Source organism: Telmatherina bonti, assembly GCF_933228915.1.
Source record: "Telmatherina bonti genome assembly, chromosome: 7".
In the NCBI taxonomy this organism is placed as follows: Eukaryota; Metazoa; Chordata; class Actinopteri; order Atheriniformes; family Telmatherinidae; genus Telmatherina; species Telmatherina bonti.
In genome coordinates this window covers 19,631,281-19,646,148 of record NC_136625.1, presented here as the reverse complement: position 1 = coordinate 19,646,148, position 14,868 = coordinate 19,631,281, and the positions used below count along the sequence as shown (strand labels likewise).

Below are 14,868 nucleotides of genomic sequence, written 5' to 3'. Positions count from 1 at the left end.
CCAGAAAATCGAGGAGGGATGCAGTGTTTCCCTACAGTGTGAAATTTCTAAACCCCATGTTCCTTTAGAATGGAAGAAAGGAGAGCTCGGTCTTTGTCCTTGTGCCAAATATGACATTAAACAAAGAGGATGCCTGGCTACACTAGTTATTCATGACGTAGATCTGGAAGATTCTGGAAGTTACACATGTAATACTGGTGATCGTCAAAGCATGGCACAACTCTCTGTGGAGGGTATGCTTAATGCAATCTGTTATATGTAGTCTGAATTACCTGAGTGGCGTTTGGCTTTGACTTTGTAAGACTGACTCAGTGTCTGGATTATATCTCAGATACTGTTGCATAATAATTTTATGTGGGTGGAAGACCAAATTATGGGAAGATGTATTTGTTTTCAACATCGCGCCTTTTTTTCTAATTCCCTGCAGCCAAACCCGTCCTATTCAAAACCCAGCTGCAGAACATTAAAAAACAGGCAGGAGAGAGCGCCAGTTTCCGCTGTGAGACCACAAAGCCAGGAGCCAGTGTGGTCTGGAGGTGTGGTGACAGGGTACTGACAACCAGCAACAAGTATCATCTAAAACAGGAAGGAAATATAGTCGAGCTCGTCATCTATAAACTGCAGGGAACTGACTCAGGAGAATATTCCTGTGATACAGGCAGCCAGAAGACTTCAGCTGTCCTCTCTGTGAAGGGTAGGGTTGTATTTATTCAACTGTCCTTTTCATGCATCCTCTGGAGTCCCATCTTCACGTTCCTTTCCCCTTTGTCTTATTATCTTCTTGAATGGCAACATCTAAGCATGAAGCGCACCAACCTTTCAGCTTAAATCCTTTAAAAACTGCTTTTCAATGTTCAGAAATTCCTTCTTACATTGTGCACTCTACCTAACATATCACTGTTTTCAAAGGACACCTAGCCAGTCATACACTTGTTGAGCTTGATCACCATCCTCATTTGTGCTTGTCTCCTATTTCACTTCACCAACCCTAGCACAACAGACTCTTGTTTCTTGCACTTGGTACTTAAAATCACAGCACTGCAGAAATGTTTCTAGTTTGAACAGCATCTGCACATCTTGAACTTCATGACTTTCTGTGTGCTGATGTGTATTTACCAAACAGAAGTCGAGATTAACATACTGAAGTTTCTGGAGAGCTGCGTCGTATATGAGGGCGAAGATGTCTGCTTCGAGTGTCTTCTTTCTCATGAAAAGACCCCTCCAGTCCAGTGGAAGCTTCAGGATGTCCCACTACAGAATAATGAAATGAACTTGATAAAAGCCGAAGGCCGAGTGCACAGCCTCACACTTAAAGGTGTCACTAAAGCCGACTCTGGAACAATCACTTTCACTGTGGGAAACCACACTTCCACCGCTTCCCTTACAGTCAGAGGTAAGGGAGTCATTCATCGTTTCATCTCGGGATGAGAGTGGGTGTTTACTATTTTGTTTTGTTTTTACATTTACATTTCTACACTTCTCCTCATTTGTTCTCAGTTATTTTTCTTGTGAAGCACATTTCAGCTAAAACACAAATTAACTTTCTTTTCCCCATAAACAAAGTTCTTTTTTTTTCATTCATGTCACTTCCAATATTTACAAAAAATCAGCACAAGCCTGCTTGCATTTTTCTACAGTAAATCCATGTTCAGCCATTTTCCATTGAACTTTAATTATACACATCTGAACATTAAAAGAATGGATCATGAAGAATTTGACTGTTGGTTTTCTGCAGGGTTTTTTAAGTGCAATAATAGATTAATATGATACAGTTTGGCATCTTAGGACAATGTCATGCATGTGAAACAGTGTTTTGGGTTTTATTGATAATAGTGGTAGTTTTATGCTGTATGTTTTATAAATATACATATATGTTTTGATATAATCAAAACATACAATTGGGTGCAGCACCACAGCTAAATTATATTTAGTCTAAATAACTGGTGGTAGCAGATTGCTGCTCTTTATTTATATGCTGATTTGAAAATATGCTGTATTTTGGGCTGCTGAAATGATCACGATTATAGTTTCCACTAATGAAATTATTTGGTATAGAAGTATATTCCCAACATCTGGAACAGTGTTGTGGATTTTGAAAAAAAGTTTTAAAAAATCTGACTTATAGATTTCAGTTTAATGCTGAAATAAACAACATCTTAGTCCTGTTGGCATATATGGTTTCATGACTGCATTGTACACTGCCATGGGACTTTATTAGACTTTTTTTTTTATATTTGAATACAGCAATTTGGGGTGTAAAATACTGGAGTCCAGTGGAAAGTCCAGACGTGGTATTTATAGCAACATTTCTGAAATGTCCGCTCCAAAAACTCTGCTGCATGCCCTCTCCTCCGCTTCCTTATGTTCTGCTAATTCTCTCCTGTCGTCTGTCAAGAGAAAGATTTGCAGATCTAGAATAGGAAGCATAGATTAATTCGTTTCACTGTGCACACAAAGTTTTTATGATTGAGTATTTGTTCTCACACCTTGAAATTTGCTGCTTGCAAGTGTCTGTGTCAGTTCTTGTTCTGTTTAAATTGTCTTGGTGGCATGTTGCAATGTGTCAGTGTCCGTTTAAGTAATGTCACATGGAATTATATTTGATTTGGTGGAAGCCACATATATGTCTATAACTAATGAAATTAGAAAATCATTCATCAATTGGTCTTTCTGGTAGCATCACCAGTAGCATTCAAGAAGGAGCTCAAGAGTCAAGAGGTCACAGAAGGAGGTGAAGCCACACTGTCCTGTGAGACATCCAGCCCTGATTGTAAGGTGACCTGGCAGAAGGGCTCAATAGTACTCACCCAGGGGGAGAAGTACACCATGCATCAGAAAGCTACCACTCACAGCCTGGTTATTCACAAGCTAATCACAGAGGATAGTGGTGAATATACCTGTGATACAGGAGACAAGAAAAGCACTGCTACCCTGACTGTAAAAGGTAACAGAGCATTTCTTCTTTGTCCATTTATGTCTTTTGTCCTGTTAAGTCTTCATTCTTCATGGAGTTCTTTTCACAAACTTCCTCATGATGAAGCACAAGATTTATTATATTTCCTAGTCAGAATCAGATCTAGAGAGACTTTGTGAGAATTGAAAGATTGGGTTAAACTGTATCCATCAGACTTAATGCACAGGAATTGACCTGATTTGACTCTATTGGTGTGTGGTGGGAGTCTGCAGTTACACAAGTTCCCACACAAGAAAAATATTCTGATGAAGAATTAACATTTCTGTTATTATAAACAATAAAACATTTGTAGTGCCTTTGATATTCAGTTCTTGAAGAATGAGATGTAAAGTAAATATTAAAATTGGATTCTTGGTGATGGATGACCTTAATCTCCATAATGATGCCAACTGGAGGATCTTCTGAGATCTGATCTCTGACCTGCCCTTCAATCTCAGAGCATGTCTGCATCATCCGAGCGCTCTGCGACGTCACTGTGACCACTGGCCAGGACGCTGTCTTTGAGGTTGAGCTGTCACACTCAGGTGTTACCAACAGGGAGTGGTGGCTGGGAGATGACCTGCTTCAAAACAATGATCTGAATCTAATGAGCATTCATGGTAGAGTTCACCGTCTGGTTCTGAAGATGGTAACCCCAGATGATTCAGCGGATGTTGCCTTTGTGATGGGAGAAGAGAAGAGTGTAGCTTGTCTTCTGGTGGAAGACAAACCAAAAGGTAATGGAGATGGCATAGTACCTTCAGAGCTTTGTTCCTCAGACCCATCCCCACCAGGAATTAAATAGCTCTATTTGCTGCAAACTGACAATCATCCATCATCATCCATGTCGCCCTAGCTTTTATCCATTTCTCTTTTTTTTCATACCATATGCTATAAAAAGAAATGTTAATAAAACCCTGAAAAACACAGTGAAACCCCAACAGGTTTTCGATGTCTTCATGCTCCAACACAGTCTATCTTGTTCTGCACTCATTAATTTGAATCATGTTGGAGCAAGAAGACATCGGAAAACCATATTGAGGCCCCCCAATGTAAAAGATTAACCAAATACTGTGAACTAAATATCTAAAAGCAGATTCTTTTTTTATTTTATAATTAATTCAACAAATGTTATTTGCAGTGGGGTTTTTTTATTGCATCATGTCACATTATTTAATAGCATTGAATCTGTGACAGTATTTAGTAAACAGCTCATTATGTGTATAAAACTGATTGTATATTTATTTTACAAAAGTAAAAGGAAGGGAAAAGGCTGCGTATAAATGCTACTTTTCCCATATTTACAGTGTTAATATTAGAGAAGCCGCACAACACTGTGGCATTAGAGGGGGAAACGGTCACTATTGCCTGCTCCATCTCTAATCCCAATGCCACAGTCAACTGGATTAGGAACAATGTGGCCATCCGAGCAAGTCTCAAGTATGACCTGAAGAAGAATGGAGCATTCCACCAGCTTCGTATCCACAACCTGGTGCCTGAGGACTCAGGAACGTACACCTGTGACACCGGAGATGAACAGTGCGATGTCACGTTGACTGTGGAAGGTAAAGAAAGATTCCCACCTTGAAAAACTAAAAGAAAAAAAACTAAACAAAAACGAATCTACTTTCCTGACGGTCAAATTCAAGACTGGACCAAAATTGGATTGAAAAATCTCCTTGAACTTCCACTTTTCTCCAGCACACACCCAGTCTGCCTTCATAGCAACAGCTACATTTAAAATGCTCACGGAAATTTCTCTCACCATCTCCACCAGGTGAAGCCAGATGTTCCAGCTCATCTCAAATTTTCCCGTTTTAAACTCTCACCAGGTGCTCCGGCATTCTTCAGGAAAGAACTTAAGAACCAGGACGCCATAGAGGGCGATGATGTTTTTCTGCGCTGTGAGGTGTCTAAGCCAGGAGTTCGTGTTGAGTGGAGGAAAGGAGGCATTGTCCTCCAGCCCAATATTAAGTATGAAATGAGACAGGAGGGATGCATTCAAGAACTTTGCATACGGAACCTGGAACAAGAAGACAGTGGTTACTACACCTGTGATGCGGGAGACCAGCTCACTACAGCATCTTTGGCAGTGCAAGGTAGTCTTCCTGTAGGACTGTTGCGTCTTGTCCTTGTTTGTACACTGTCTGTCTGCTACACTGCCACGTTTTGTCACTGAAATTAGTTTATTGCTAATAATGTTTTATTTATTTATTCTTTAGAGACTTAGTGTGTGTGTATTTTTTCACTCAACAGTGAAAGAAGTCTTCATTGTTTCTGGTCTTAAGACCACTGATGTTTTTGTGGGGGAGTGGGCAACTTTCTCCTGCCAGCTATCTGGTAGGACTCCTGGTAAGGTACAGTGGTGGTTGGATGGCAATTTGCTGAAAAACAGCCCTTTTATTGAGACAGGGCTGCAGCAGGACCACATCCACACACTCACCTTTAAGAACCTGGCCACTGATGACTCTGGTACTGTCACCTTCAAAGCGGGCAGTTTAACCTCAGCAGCCAAGCTCTTAGTCAAAGGTATCTTATTAAACAGTATATCACTCTTTTTAGGCCCTGCAGAATCCAAACTCCAATAATTAGAATATACATTTTATTCATATTTTAATTAAAACCCTGTTTTGTGCTGCTTTCCTTTTTAAAAGATTAACTAAATACTGTTATCAATTTTAGTCCTGACAATGTTAATTGTAATTTTGAACATTAGAAGAATGGATCATGAAGTATTTGACTATTGGTTTTCTGCAGGGCTTTTTAAGTGCAATAATAGATTAACATGAAATAGTTTGGCATTTTAGGACAACGTCATGCATGTGAAACATTGTTTTGGGTTTTATTGATAATAGTGGTAGTTTCATGCTGTATGTTTCCATATAAATATGTTTTGATGTAATCAAAACATAGAATTGGGTGCAGCACCACAGCTAAATTTTTATCACTATCTGACTAAATAACTGGTGGTAGCAGATTGCTGCTCTTCATTTATATGCTGATTTGAAAATATGCTGTATTTTGGGCTGTTGAAATGAAAAATGATAATCACGATTATGGTTTCCACTTATGAAAATATTTGGTATGTAAGTATATACCCAACGTCTGGAACAGTGTTGTGGCTTTAGAAAAAAATATAAGCGAGTTTTACGGTAAGTTGCATTAAGAAAATAAAGGTAGATTTCTCCAAGTTTAAGTTTGTAAAAGTGAACTGAGGAAAAAAACGCTTTAGACATTGGTTCATTTGCGATCCATGCCATGTTTAAAGTTGGTTATATCTTATTCCGTACACTGACAACTAATTTATCACTCCTACATTATTGTATTAAAAAAACATTTATTATTGAAAGATATAACCAAATTTTTTAAGTGCTGAATTTGAAAAAAAAAAAAAAAAAATTGCAGATCAGATACTGATGCTTCATCTTGGTGGAGCAGTGATGTGTATGAAAGAGAGAGAGATGATAGGACCCCTTATGAAGTTTAGATGTTGGTTGTGAATGGGTAGGGATGTGGGAGAAGACGGGTTGTGTACAAGTCAGTCTGGAAAGTTGGATTGGAGAAACAAATATTAAGAACAGGGATCTGACTAGTTGGTTTGAATGTAGAATGCAAAAAAAATCCTTTGACCAGACACTTAAATAACAAAGCTGGATTTTCTCTTATCTAAGTAACTTCAGGGTTAAATGTTTTTTAAGTTCGTTCACTTCTTACCAGGTTAACTCATCATGGTAACACGCGGAACGGCTAACCGGCTCTAGAACAGGTTAAATGCTGGATCGGAGATTAACGAGCACCACCTCCTGACCAATCAGTTCTCTAGGAAAATGGTTAACCCTTTCTGATGATGTTGATGCACGTATCGTGTGACACACTTAGAAGAGAAAGAGTGTTCTGGGATGGATGCAACCCTTTTGAAGAAGAATTAAAGCCTGACGCCTGACCACTTTGAATTATGTTTTTGTACTTGTTCTTGATTTTGTCAAGTCCACTAAGCTCCATGATGGTTGCATCTGAAATAATGAAGTTAATGATAATGGTCACAAATGACATAATTACGGAACAATGAATTAATGTAAGTAATCTGCCATAACTGTGAGGTATTAATATTCCAAAAGAAAACAGAAAACACACAGGGTTTATTGTTTTTCATTTATTGTTTTTAACTGGATCGCCATTAGCTGCAGCAAAACTGCAGCTACTCTTCCTGGGGTACTGAGCGTACTGAGCTTAAAAAAAATTGAAGGGAATATATGAAAGAAAAGAAGGGCACTGAATAAGCACTCTGTCTGAATGTCTGTGCTGTAATGAAGTTAAATTGATTGATCAGACTTCTGTCTGTTTATTTATCGGATGAATAAAAGTAATATAATCTCAAGAATTTACACATTGATAGAGTGCAGTGCTCTGCCAATATCTCGGTTTTTGCTGCAGCAGCAGTGTTGCTTTTGGGCTGGGTGATGTGTTTGTATACTTTGTATTTTTGAATGATTGTGTTCTCCGTCATGGTAAAGTAGCTGCTCTGCAGGATTTCTCCACATCTCTGATTATACAGATGCTGCAAACACTACCCCTTTCATGTGAATGTGCACTGAACAAGATGGAAAAACCCCAGGCCAGAGTTGAATTACTTAGTTGATAACCAGTTTTGTTTTAACGCTTTTCAGGATTGTGAAGGTCTGTGTAAGTCAACCCAAGTGTCCAGGATACGTTAATCCCACTTCATAGTACCGGCCTCAGGACTTCTCATTACAAAGTTAAAGAATGAGGTGACTAGACAGTATGGGAAAACACTGAAGTGCAGCAAACAGAAGTTTTATAATGGACAACTATTAAGTGCAATGTACAGTGTATTTTACATTCAAATTAGTCATAATTTAGGCAGAACTGCTGTTTGTAAAAAAAAAAAAACTTATCTATACTGCAGGAAAAGTCACTTGGTTGATTTGGACCATCCCTGATCTGTCCCTGATGTATTTGTCAATCTTTCGGTAGGATTTATGGTGGCGATGCTGAATGGTGCTTTTGGTCTGAATACATTATATTACTGTTGGTACTGTTCCTTGTGGATGCAATAAGTAACTAACTTGTTAGCTCAAGTGTATTTGATGAATCTAAAGCCATTCATTTTATATTTTTACATGTTAAGCCATAATAGAAGTCCTGTTTGGCCTCTAGTCTACATAGTGTAATAATCCTTGGCTGTTCATGTTGATAGTTAATTTTATTACACAGTAAATATACACTTGATTGTGAATTCAAGAATGTTGAGCGCAATTAAAAGAAAGATGTTCAAAACAAGCATCTGCATTATGGGATAGATTGATTTGATGTTTTCAGGTAGGTACTCTCGTAGTGTGAACAGCCAAAAAGCATGATCGTGATTATTATATAGTTAACTCTGCAGCCCTAAATGTCTGTATCCCCCAAGGTAAAATAAATAATGATCAATTCTTATTTGGGATTCAGCTATAACAAAATAATATAATAGGGCTTCATTTGAATTCTGAAGAATTTTTTTTTTATAATGACAAAGTTATCCTCAAAGTCAACAAATGTGTGAAAGAAAGTGCTGCTCCACCCATCCATGCTGGCCAGCTGCTCTCAATGCTCACGCTCCTTTCACCTCCCTTGCTCCTAAGCATTAAAACTTCTAACTCTTCTCACCTACCACGAGTTTGACATTGACATTCTGTCCACTTATTACCCGTTCCTCTCATAAACACTGCAAGGACCACCTTGTTCTTGGTTGTGACCATTACTATGAAACCTGACTTTTGGACTTTTTAACCCTCTGAGAGCTCACACAATTCAGTGCACTGGTCACAAAAGATTGTATTTAGCCAGTTTTACACAATACAAAATGTGCACTGTAAAATCAGTAAAATGTTACACAGCAGTCGCACAAATTTTATTTATCACTTGCAGAAGTTTTGGGGGGTTATTAAGCCCATATGTCGTTTGGCATGTCAAAGTTGCACTTTCGTCTTTTCGTCAGTTTTTGACTGTATGACCCCCCCCGACCCGATCTCAGATCCGATAGTTGAAGTTGTGAGCGAAATGAAGGACCTTCGTGTCGTTGAAAATCAACCGGCTGAGTTCATCTGCCAGTACTCAAGGCCAGTCAAGGCTCAGTGGAGGAAAGATGGGCAGCCTTTGCAGCCTGATGGCCGAAGGATGGTAGTGGAGCAGGACTGGAATGTGGCACGATTGTACATTAACTGCGTTACTGCTGAGGACACGGGCTCATACTCCTGTGAGGCAGAAGGGACCTGCGTGGTTGCTTCACTTCATGTGGAAGGTGAGATATCCTCCACATGGAAAAAGCCCCAAGCTTGGAGAATATCCTCTCTTATCTCACAACAAACTGTTCGGTCAAATTAACTGGTGTTTTATTGATTATACCCAACTTTGCAGCCACTATTGACCAAAGCTTAAACTGTTTGACTTTTTGTTAAATTACTGTTTCAGTTCTTTTTAATGTTCCTCCCTTTTTTCTTTATTTTCCAACTCTTTCCATAGCCAAACCCATTCGCATTGTTCAAGGCCTGGAGAATGTTGAAACCTTTGATGGAGGTGACGCGCTATTTGAGTGTGCCCTTTCTCGTCCTGAGAGCAAAGATTGCTGCTGGCTTATTGACGAGAAACCAGTCAAAGAATCCCCGAAGACTGAGATTGTGTCATTTGAGAGTGGTCTTCGCCATTTGCTCTTGTTGAAAGAGCTCCGTGTTGAAGACAGTTGCAGAGTGACCTTTAAAGCTGGTACAGCTTCCACGTCTGCTCAGCTCAGTGTGAAAGGTGAGCAATCTAAATGCAAAACATAAGACCTTGAGGTTGCTTTCAGTGTGGTCTTGCTTCAGTGATGCATCACTATTTCATCCATTTCAAATGAAGCGTGTTGCTTGTCATGTTGTGAATTGTCTCTCATAAGCCTGGAAGTTGGACATTGTGAAGGGTTTGGAAGACAAAGTGGCTTCGGTGGGAGAGAAGGTTGAGTTTTGCGTTAAGCTGACAGAGCCAGTTCCTGCATCTGAAGTAGCCTGGTATGCTAATGGAGTCGAACTCAAGCCCAGTGACCTCTGGGCCATGAGAGCCGATGGCGGTTCTTATCACCTCGTCCTGAGACAGGCCCCCATCATGCCCCAGCAGGAAATTACATTTGCTGCTAGGGATGCTCTTTCTCTGGCTAAACTTTCCGTTATCAGTAAGTGTTTGATAAGCAGCTTGATTAGAATACAGAGCTATTTCTAACTTCTTTCTTTTTTCTTTTTTATTCTTTGAGTATTTTGATTTTACAATTTTGAATACAGTCTAGAAGTGTCCATAAGATCACTGCAGCATCTGTTGTGTTCATACCAACAGCTATACCTGATCCTCCTGAGGAACCAGAGGTGTTAAGTAAGACTACAGAATCTGTTACTCTCTCTTGGTTTACACCTCTTCACGATGGTGGAAGTCCCATTTTGGGCTACAGAGTGGAGATGCGACTAGTTGACAGCGCCTTATGGCTTCCATGCCATTCTGAACCTGTGTGCAACACAGAATTTGTGATTCAAAATCTCATCCCAGGGAATGGGTACAGGTTCAGAGTCGCTGCCATTAACCGAGCTGGGACTGGAGAGCCCGTTGAACTCCCTCTGACTGTGCAGCTTGGTGAGTGGGCTTGTAATTTAGTTGCATATTTGCATATTATTCATTCAGAGAATGTTGTTTTTTTGGGTTGTAGTTTCACATATTTTTTCAGCATTGACACCTTTGGGCTAACCATAGCCAAGAGGTACCAAACACTGGTCCTTGAGGGCCAGAGTAATGTTAGATTTTTTTCATGTCTAAACATACCTGACTAACATTTATGCATTATTGTGCAGAACTTAACAAGCAGTTAGAGCCATTTAATTCAAATCTGGTATGTTTGAGCAGGAAAACATCTAAAACCTCCAGGACAGCAGCTCTTTAGGACTGAAGTTTGACATTTTTACAGTATTTCCCCTACCATTATATTCTCCCAAGAAGGCCAAGTTTATTCTATCCTTCCTTATCTATCATCTATCTATCATTTTCCACTTTAATGCCAGCAACCAAGGACTGGTTATTCCAGCTTGTTATATGTTAACAAAATTGAAAAATTTTTACAACTATAAGTACCTTGTTTTCTTATTAAATATGTAGCCACAAATTAGTCAAAGATTTTTTTTTTTGTTTGTTTTTAATTTTTAGTTTTGTCTGTGTTTTAGTTATCAAGATTACAGATTAAACCAAACCCAAATTGTTTGGGCCACACAACATTTGCATTGGTAGGAAAATTCTTTGTTTTTCCTGGTTGTGAACCGAAGAGGTACTGTCAAAAGATGTGTTAATGTTTACATTGTTGTGCTCATGGAACAAAAAATAAACAGGTTTGAGCTCCAGTTGAAAAGATTACACTGCAAAAACTCAGTCTTAAAAAACAAGAAAAAATATACAAAAATTAGGTAAATGTTGCTTAAAATAAGACCCATTATCTTCCAACAGAACAAGGAAATTTGGCTTGTCAAGACTTCCCAAAGCAAGTAAAAAATACTCTTAAAACAAGAAGAATTCTCTACCATAAAAACTAAGAATTATCTTACCTTTAAAAAAATAAGCATATGTGTACTCAATTCAAGATTTTTAATCTTACTTAGATTTCAGTTTTTGCAGTGATAGGTAATGCAGCAAGTGATGCAGTATGCCTTTACAAACTGAAAAGAAAGTTTGCTAATTTTATTAGAAATAGTTCATTTATCATTTAATTTGCACAGCGAGCTGAGATGTAATTAGCCTTCTTACGTTACCAAAATCTAAGACTTCTCCTTACAAACTGCATGGACAAATCTAATCTGTAGAGTTCCTGAACAATTACAATCTTAGTTTAGATCATTGACCAGCTGAGCATAACTTTTATCCCATCATATTTATAGATTTAAAACAGGCAGAGGTACTTGGACAGCCCAGTCTGCCTCCTGAAGCTGCTGAAGAAGGTGATCTCCATGAGCTCTGGGAGGCATCAGCCAAGAAGCGGCGTATGAGTCGAGAGCCTACTCTGGACTCCATCTCTGAAACAACTGAAGAAGATAAAGGTGGCCAAAACAAAAAAGGACAGAATGAGCTTATATTATCAGAGAAAGTGGAAATGACATCAGCTGAGAATGAGAACGTCACTGTGTCTAAGAAGCAGACAGAATCCAAGCAGTCCATCAGCTTGGAAGATAAGACTGTTTCTGGGGGATCAACACTTGTGTCCTACCTCAAAGCGAGTAGTGAGACTGCTGTCACAGAAACCAATGCGACAGAGACTCTCACCACTGACAAGTTCTTTGCACATTTCCAGATGTCAGAGCAGAAAATAGTGCAGCAGACTGAAGTAAAAACAACTGTACTTGAACAAGTGGAAGAAAAGCAAAAATCCACACAGGAAAGCAGTGTTATGGAGATCAGTAAAGAGGATGAACCTGAGCTTAGGGATGCTGCCATTAAGATTCAAGCTGCCTTCAAAGGTTATAAGGCTCGGAAGGACATGTGCCCTGTCTTCAAAGAGGCCTTCAAAGACCAGACCACAGAACCTAATGGCACCATACATCTGGAATGTGTGACAGAGAGCAAACCTGATAAAGTATGTTGGATGAAAGATGGGGAGCCACTGACGGATGGCAAGCATCATCATATTGATATTTACAATGATGGAACCTGCTCTCTTGTTATTACTTCCATCACCACCAAAGACACAGGGGTTTATACTTGTGAGGTCACCAACAAGTTTGGCGTAGCTTCTCACAGTGCCAAAGTGACAGTGGGAACAGTGAGAGAATCGTCAGGGCGACGGCCACTGACAGTGGGTTACAGTGCAGACAGTGAGCCTGAGAGCTCATCTGGTAGTGAGATGGATGAGTCACTGAGGCAGGCAAGCAAGCGCCTGAGGCGGCTTCTGCGTACACGTCTCCCACCAGATGTTGAGGAAGAATCATTTGTCAGTGCAGATGAAGGTGACTTGCACTATCCAGATCCACATTCTTACCGTGAGGATGACAATTACATCTACATTCGCTTCGATTCACGGAGCGAGGCTGAGGTTGCCTCAAAGAGATTCCAGGAGATGTTTACAATCCATGGAGTCCCTGTAGAGACGGCCATAATACCAGCTGGCCTTCCGAAAGTGGAGCTACGAATTAAAAAGATGGGCTACATCCAAGATGGCACGCAGACCCCCACACAAGACAGACAGCCTCCTGCTTTTATGACTGGAGCTCCTGGTATGAAACAAATGGGAATAGCAGTTCTAATCATTATATTTCATTTGTGTAATTATGCTAAGTCAGTATCCAAGCATATTTGGTCATTAATATATCTATATATTTTATTATTAAACGATTTGTTCTTTGTGCCCAGCTGCACCAGTCTTCTTGACAGAGCTGCAAAATCAGGATGTTCCAGACGGTTATCCCGTCAGCTTCGACTGTGTTGTGATTGGGAAGCCTCCTCCAACTGTTCGCTGGTATAAGGATGGCAAACTGCTGGAGGAGAATGACCATTACATGATTAATGAGGACCAAGAAGGCTGCCATCAACTCATCATCACCTCAGTGTTGCCCACTGACATGGGTGTCTATCGCTGCACAGCTGAAAACAATAGTGGCATTGCTGCCACTAAAGCTGAACTCAGAGTTGATAGTAAGTGAACATGAATTATTTGCACAAATTTGTGTTTGAGCGGTGGAACAAACTTAATATCCAAAGGTACAAGAGTACACAAACATATGCTTGATTTCATTTAGCATTCTAATAATATACACAAAACCTTTCATCAGTGTCTTGCAGCTCAGATTATGACACTGCGGCCGATGCCACTGAGACGTCCTCCTATGTCAGTGCCAAGGGCTATGCATCCAGGTGAATTAGCTTTAGTGAATTATATATTTCATAGTTACACAGTAGTTGCAGATATTAACTTTTGATTTTTTTTATCCACTCTTCTCATTAAAAAAGTAGGGAAACTGAGACCTTTGAGTCTGTGGCTGAGGATGATCAACTCCCGCAGGTTGTGGACGAGCTTCACGATGTTCACGTTAGTCCAGGTTCTCCTATTGCTAAGATGCAACTCAAAGTTAAGGGTAAGTTTATCAGTTAAACGTGCCATGCCAAGATCAAGCAATATACCACATGATGTATGTTTATCTTTTTTTGGCTTTTTAGGTTTTCCCAAACCCAGAGTGTACTGGTTCAAAGATGGCCAACCTCTACGACCATCAGACAGGATTCTGTTATCAGCAAAGAGAGATGTTCATGGGGTGGAAATCTTGGAAGTGACAAGAGAGGATATGGGGGAGTACTCTGCTTACATCAGTAATGCAGCTGGTTCAGCTTACTCCTCTGCTCGGCTGATAGTACTGAGTAGGTATTCAGCAGCCTGGATGCAAAAATAACTTAATGACTATCTATAAAATAATGTTACTGTCCTTATGGTACCATCTGTAAAATAATTAAAAACTGAAGATGATATGGTTAAAAATTAAGAAATGACCATGTTTTCTGACAGATCCAGGCGAGATTATTCCACAAGACAAAAAAGGTAACTTCACATTTATTTATCAACTTGATATTACAGTATATGTGGTTTAGTAAATGTCATGTATGCTGTAATTATCTCTGGTCTTATGTCGCTCTCTGTTTAAACAGACACCAAGGAACCACTAGTGCCACCTCGCTTCCTGGAGAGGTTCAGCAACAGGAAGGTGAAACAAGGAGCAAGCATCACTCTGTCTGTTAAAGTAGAAGGTATGTTAAAATCTCTCGCTGTAATAATCCTAAACCACCAAACTCCTGTTAAATTTTGTATTCTGACAAGTCCAGAGCCGACTTCCTACACGTCAGCCGTTGTTTAGTACAAGTACAATTTTTTT

At 39.6% G+C, this 14,868-nt stretch overlaps 1 protein-coding gene across 18 annotated transcripts in view; it reads left to right on the top strand.

The window, feature by feature from the left end:
• The window catches only part of obscnb (obscurin, cytoskeletal calmodulin and titin-interacting RhoGEF b), a 60,720-nt gene that overhangs the window by 34,014 nt on the left and 11,838 nt on the right, over window positions 1-14,868 (top strand). For 7 of the 18 annotated variants that reach the window (XM_079244029.1, XM_079244032.1, XM_079244025.1 and 4 more), the window contains 17 exons: window positions 1,124-1,393; window positions 2,678-2,944; window positions 3,412-3,690; window positions 4,261-4,518; window positions 4,786-5,052; window positions 5,210-5,482; window positions 8,988-9,254; window positions 9,476-9,751; window positions 9,885-10,157; window positions 10,316-10,606; window positions 11,893-13,221; window positions 13,358-13,639; window positions 13,777-13,858; window positions 13,955-14,079; window positions 14,162-14,359; window positions 14,505-14,537; window positions 14,645-14,743. In XM_079244029.1, the coding sequence (XP_079100155.1) occupies window positions 1,124-1,393; window positions 2,678-2,944; window positions 3,412-3,690; window positions 4,261-4,518; window positions 4,786-5,052; window positions 5,210-5,482; window positions 8,988-9,254; window positions 9,476-9,751; window positions 9,885-10,157; window positions 10,316-10,606; window positions 11,893-13,221; window positions 13,358-13,639; window positions 13,777-13,858; window positions 13,955-14,079; window positions 14,162-14,359; window positions 14,505-14,537; window positions 14,645-14,743 (4,869 nt within the window). Of the gene's footprint in view, window positions 1-1,123; window positions 1,394-2,677; window positions 2,945-3,411; window positions 3,691-4,260; window positions 4,519-4,785; window positions 5,053-5,209; window positions 5,483-8,987; window positions 9,255-9,475; window positions 9,752-9,884; window positions 10,158-10,315; window positions 10,607-11,892; window positions 13,222-13,357; window positions 13,640-13,776; window positions 13,859-13,954; window positions 14,080-14,161; window positions 14,360-14,504; window positions 14,538-14,642; window positions 14,744-14,868 lie in introns of all 18 variants that reach the window. The other 11 variants (XM_079244034.1, XM_079244033.1, XM_079244023.1 and 8 more) reach the window with 9 other exon arrangements.